This window comes from Primulina tabacum, chromosome 3 (assembly GCF_025594145.1).
Source record: "Primulina tabacum isolate GXHZ01 chromosome 3, ASM2559414v2, whole genome shotgun sequence".
NCBI classification, from domain to species: domain Eukaryota; kingdom Viridiplantae; phylum Streptophyta; class Magnoliopsida; order Lamiales; family Gesneriaceae; genus Primulina; species Primulina tabacum.
The window spans coordinates 27,711,531-27,717,530 of NC_134552.1; the positions used below are offsets into that span (position 1 = coordinate 27,711,531).

The window sequence follows — 6,000 nt, forward strand, 5'->3', positions numbered from 1 at the left end:
ATTTGTTTTAATTTACATGCACCTTATTTCATATCTCTCGATAAAATCATATTATTATATTATATTAACAAAACACAATATATTAAAATCTGTAGATATCTACATGCTATTAAGAAGGAAATTTTAAAAAATATCTCCAGTAAAATCTCAATAAATTAAAAATATTGAGATAATGTTGGGTTTAAGAAATTTTTATTATTTAGAGATATAATTAATCGATAAATTAATAATTTATTGTTTTAAAGAGTATTTTTTCGATCCAATTAACATAAATTTATTCACATAAAAATCACTATGTTTAACTGACACTTGTATCATATTTTTAAATTAATAATTTATTGTTTTAAAGAGTATTTTTTCGATCCAATTAACATAAATTTATTCATATAAAAATCACTGTGTTTAACTGACACTTTTATCATATTTTTTGAATTAATATAAAAAGTATTTATAAAAATAAGTTAGTGGTATTCATTGGTTTACTAACAAAATATTCATTATATTTATTAAATTTATTTGAGGTGAGAGAGGTACTGAGATGACCGAGTCGTTGTTGACAATGTAGGTTATGTGAGCCATAAAACAAATACATCTTAAAAGATAAGATTGATTTCTATAAGATGATAAGAGACAACATAACGTAAAAATACAAACTTCTTTGAATTTACGGGTTTAACAACCTCATGTCCAACAATCGCCAATTATGTGGCAATACGTTGCTGCATATATAAAAGGAAATAAAATTGTGCTTCTACTAATATCTATAAATTTTGACTTAATTGGTAAATATCTGATTCTAATAAATTATATATATTAATATTTAAAGAAAATAGACGGTTTGATTTCAAATTTTATGAATCTTTATAGGAGATGCAACTTTTCGACAATGGTATACAATATTTTGGAAGTGGAGAACTAAGGAAATAGAAGTGGAAGTCAAAAGAAATGTTTTGGTTTCTTCTTTTCTTCAAATGAAAAAAATTTCCTTCAACCTTGTGGATTTGTATTCAATTTATAAACCTATTTTTGGAGTCTTGAATAGTAATTTTTTCCATGTCATGCTTGCATCATATTTTATATACACAATTTATATAATACACAAATTAAATAAACAATATATATTTACAATCCACAATTTCTAACTATAATTTCATCACACATCTATATTGTGAATTCCAACTTCACCAATGTAATCTTCGAGGTTGATGTCTTCTTCCGAGGAGTGAAAAGTTCTTCTGTTTTTATATCTCATGTTTCTCCAAGTATTTATTATACGTACATTCTTGTTTAAGAATAAAAGATTTCAGGCACATCTGTCTAGAATTCTGGAAAATGTTCTATACGTGAAAACAAACTTATCATGTAATAAATTTTGTATATTTGATTAATAAAGTATAATTTTTATTCTTCCTCCATTTTTCAATCAATAAAATGAAAAATTAGATAAATATGTGCCATGTTATACATTTTGGAGAGTGAACACACACAAATCAACAACGAGTATTATTGGAAGTCTTGTTGGGCCAAATATTTTCATGTTTAGCCCAAAATCTCAGTTTAGACCCAATATATTGCAATGCCCAACCCTACCCTCGGAGAGTTTCTTCACTTTGCTTCGTACTCCCGTATAAAGCACTCGTAGCCGCAGCTCCCTTCAATTTCAGAGCACGGGAAAAATCTAGGGTTTCTCCATAGTCGATGGTAAGTTTGAATTTCTATCCTTATACGTATGTATTGTATGGATATGGATGCAAGTTCTAATCCGATCTTTGGTCCTTGGATCGAGCATGGATGAATTACTTTAATCTTTCATACTTTTTGCTTGTGATGGCCTTAGGGGAAAGGAACGGGGAGCTTTGGGAAGAGGAGAAACAAGACGCACACACTGTGTGTAAGGTGTGGCCGCCGAAGTTTTCACCTCCAGAAGAGCCGCTGCTCGGCGTGTGCATACCCTGCTGCTCGCAAGAGGACATGTATATTTTTTTGATTCTTTTTGTTATAAATTTTTTCATTAGGACATTTTGGCTGCGTTTGGTTGGAAGATTCACTGGGGAAATGACTAAAGAAACGCTTACTTTTTGAAAAAAGTTGCGGCTTTCGTCAGATTTTCCTCTAGATTTAAGTATCCTTGATAGTACTTGCTTCTGTAAAATAGTTGAGGTAGATTTGGATTAATTGATTATATATGTGCAAGTATTTTGCTATCTGAGAAAAGAGATGAAAATGCATCTTACAAGGGTTCTTTAATAAATTAACACGTCACATTTGTGTCAATCATAAAGATTCTTCTTTTAATGGCTGATTGAAAATGATTGTTGTTTGCCTAAATTTCGCATCCAGATAACTGGAGTGTTAAGGCCATTCGTCGAAAGACTACCGGAAGTGGGCGCATGAGGTACCTACGCCATGTTCCCCGCAGATTCAAGACCAACTTTAGAGAAGGTGTGAGCTTTATAGCATTTTTCTTACACTGGAATATTTTTTGGTTTTGTGGTTCAGTAGTTTTGTTTCTTTAATTGTTTGTTGACATTGGCTATATGATAATGGGTTCTTAGGTACTGAAGCAGCACCAAGGAAGAAGGGTGCGGCTGCCTCTGCTTGAATGTCATAATTTCGAGGGCAGTCTTGGTTGTACTTTTCATTGATTTTTTGAAACTCAAAGAACAAGTGAACTTTGGAAACTTCAAATTAATTGTCGTTTGTCTTACTTATTGATGCTTAGCGTGATGATTATTTTTACTTGCTTCAGCATTTCCATACAATTGATAGCAGCAATCTTGTGCAATTTATGATTCTTGATCAAGCTGCCGTGTCTTTGAAATTGATTCCAACTGTTTCATTTATAGTTCGTGTTGAGATCAGTTGCATATTTGTTTTCTAATTTCCTATGAGGAATTGATATAATATTATCTGTGTTTATATTCACCTATCTAGGAATTTAACTGCAGTCTGTGCTTGTAATTTCAAATTATGGGTTAATTGATACTAGCTTTGTCATTGATGTAATGTATAGGTCAAATAGAGGAACTAAATTATGTTCTGCAGTTTGTATGGTGACACTCAATTATCAACATGACATAGAAAATGATAGTTATTGCAATATGAGAATCATAAGATGTGAGTTCAGTTGCGTGCTGTAGTTTGTGTCGATCTAACTTATTCACCATTAAGCAACTATCATTTCTGACACCACCATTCAGTGTCCCAAGGCAGCTGCTGCTTTCAGTTTTTTTTATGTCGTAGCATAAATTACAAGTGTTTGATTTTTTTTAATCTAAATATACTACCTTCTTGATAGCAGCATATTTTTTTATCTTTTAGTTTCAACGTTCTAAACTTCGATGGTGTCATTTTGTTTCCGGTCAAGAATTGCCTTGAGCTTGTGGTTCACTTTTTTAGTTCCTTTGCTTGATTGAAGGGTGCAATCAAGTTTTGATACTTAATTTCCAGATTCTGTTTGTTATGAGAGAGATTCATATGTTTTGGCACAAAAAGTTCCTGAATACCGATTGATCCTTTAGGTACCCTCATACAATGACAATTGTTGGGCCACCAGTATTTGATTTTTGTTGAAAATTAATGTTCAAAATAAGTGTATTGAATATTTGAATGTTGAAAATAAGAGTTGTAAGAATTAGAAATTTGTATGTGATGATGAAAGTAACGATGTAATTTATTTTTTGGATTATTGCCAAAGAAATTCTATAGATAGCCTAACCATTTCTGAAGAAATTTACAATTGACTTAAGAGAAAAATATTATAAAGTGTGTAGTTCGATAATTTTTAGAGTTTGATATTTTTATTTTTTATCATAATTTTTTACTTTTTCATAACACGTTATCAGCACGAAGCTTTAAAAGTCTTCCATATTTTTCCAAGCTCAAAAACAAAAGAAAAAGGTAACAAAAGTAATAATATTTATTTTACTGTTTATTTATTTATTGTGTATATATTTAATATATAATATAATGTTCTTATATAATAAAGATCAAAATAATAAAAATAATTTTTTAAAAAAACTTGTTATAAATCCTGGGAGGATGTCAAGACGGCATTCCACACTCTCGGTAAGAGATACGACAAGTATAAAAGTCTATAAGATTTTTAAACAAAATATCTTATGACACATCATTATAATAATGTGATATGATATACATAATTATTTAAACATGAGTAATATTATATACATCATATTATTATCATAAAATAATATGAATACGTACATTTATTTTTTTTACACCAACAGTCATAAACAGTAACAAAACGGCTAGTTTTTGTCCTATAAATATGATCTCACAAACATATTCAATCACTCCAACTTTCTCTTCTTCTCTAAAAAATTATTCTTCATCAAATTTTCGAAGAAAAAAAAGATGGTTTTCTCAAGGTTATTTTTAATTATTTTGGTTATAATACTCACGAATCTTGTATTTATCGGAGAATATCCTCCTTGTGTATTTTCTTTATTTTTACGAATGCTTGTACTTGTTGTTTATCCATTACTTTGTTTTTGCAATATTCATTAACTAATAAAATGCATCATAATTTTTTTAGTAACCCTTATGTCAAACTTGGCAAAGCTCGAATTCATTGCTCTTGATATTAGGGGGAAAAATTATATGCCATGGATTCTCGATGTAGAAATGCATCTTGAGCCATTGGGTCTAAATGAGACCATAACAGAAAATGACATATCCACATCACAAGAAAAAGCAAAAGCCATGATATTTCTGCGTCGACATCTCGACGATGGATTAAAATGTGAATATCTAATTGAAAAAGATCTCATGGCTTTGTGGAAGAGATTAAAAGAAAGATTTGAACATATAAGGAAAGTTATACTTTCGACCGCCCGTGATGAATGAAATACGTTGAGATTCTAAGACTTTAAGAAAATCAGTGATTACAACTCGGTAATGTATAGAATAATCTTACAATTGAAATTTTGTGCGCACAAGATTACTGAATTGGAAATGCTTGAAAAAACATTTTCCACTTTTCACGTATCGAATATAACTCTACAACAACAATATAGAGTGCGTGAATTTTCGAGATATTCTGAACTTATCGCCTGTCTCCTTGTGGCGGAAAAGAATAACGAGCTGTTAATGAGAAATCATCAGGCACGACCCACTGGTTCAACGGCATTTCCTGAAGTAAATGTCGTAAGCAAAAATGAATTTAAAACTGGAAACCAAAATCAAAGTTATATACAAGATTTTGGTCGAGGACGAGATCGAGGTCGTGGACGTGGACGTGGAAGTGATCGTGGTGGTGGACGCGGCCGTGGTTTTGAAAATAATCGAGATAGTTACTTCTATAACTCATCTCAAAAGAGCGTCCCAAACCATTCACTGAAAAGACATCATGAGAATATGAGTGTTAATATGAGAATCACTCAAAAAGATCTGAAAGTTCTTGTTTTAGATGTGGTACTCCAGGACATTGGTCCCGTAATTGTCGAGCCCCTGAGCACCTTTGTAAACTTTATAAAAAATCAATAAAGGGGAAAGAAAAGGAGACCAACTTCACTGAACACAGTGAACCTTTGAGTGGTTCAACTCATTTTGATGTTGGAGATTTTCTGATTGATTTATCAGACAATGATTAAGTTGCTGGTAGAATAGACATGTAAAATATTTTATTTTTTCATGTACTCGTATGATAATGTTTTATCGTGTGTTATATTTTTACATATGTATTGTATTGTAATTTATTTCTATAAATGTATTATTAGTAATTTTATTTTATTGCATATTTTTCTTGATGTTCAAATATGAAAAATGATATGAACAAAGCTGAAGTTTGCATACTTGATAGTGGTGCAACGCACACTATCCTCCGAGATAAAAGATATTACTTGGAAATAAAACCAACAAAAACAATGGTAAATACAATATCAGGTTATTTAGAATTGATTAAAGGTTGTGGTAAAGCACAATTTTTTTTAACTAATGGTACAAAATTTTTAATCAATGATGTTTTGTATTCACCACAAT

The 6,000-nt window shown here is 30.7% G+C and overlaps 1 protein-coding gene across 1 annotated transcript; it reads left to right on the forward strand.

Annotated features, from left to right (window-relative positions):
• Positions 1 to 1,561: 1,561 nt before the first annotated feature.
• Positions 1,562 to 2,805, forward strand: LOC142539110 (large ribosomal subunit protein eL37x-like). The gene is made up of 4 exons (XM_075644394.1): positions 1,562 to 1,701; positions 1,838 to 1,973; positions 2,341 to 2,442; positions 2,556 to 2,805. Exons 1-4 carry the CDS (start codon positions 1,699 to 1,701, stop codon positions 2,600 to 2,602), a joined length of 288 nt encoding a protein of 95 aa, XP_075500509.1. The 5' UTR covers positions 1,562 to 1,698; the 3' UTR covers positions 2,603 to 2,805.
• The last annotated feature ends 3,195 nt before the right edge of the window (positions 2,806 to 6,000 follow it).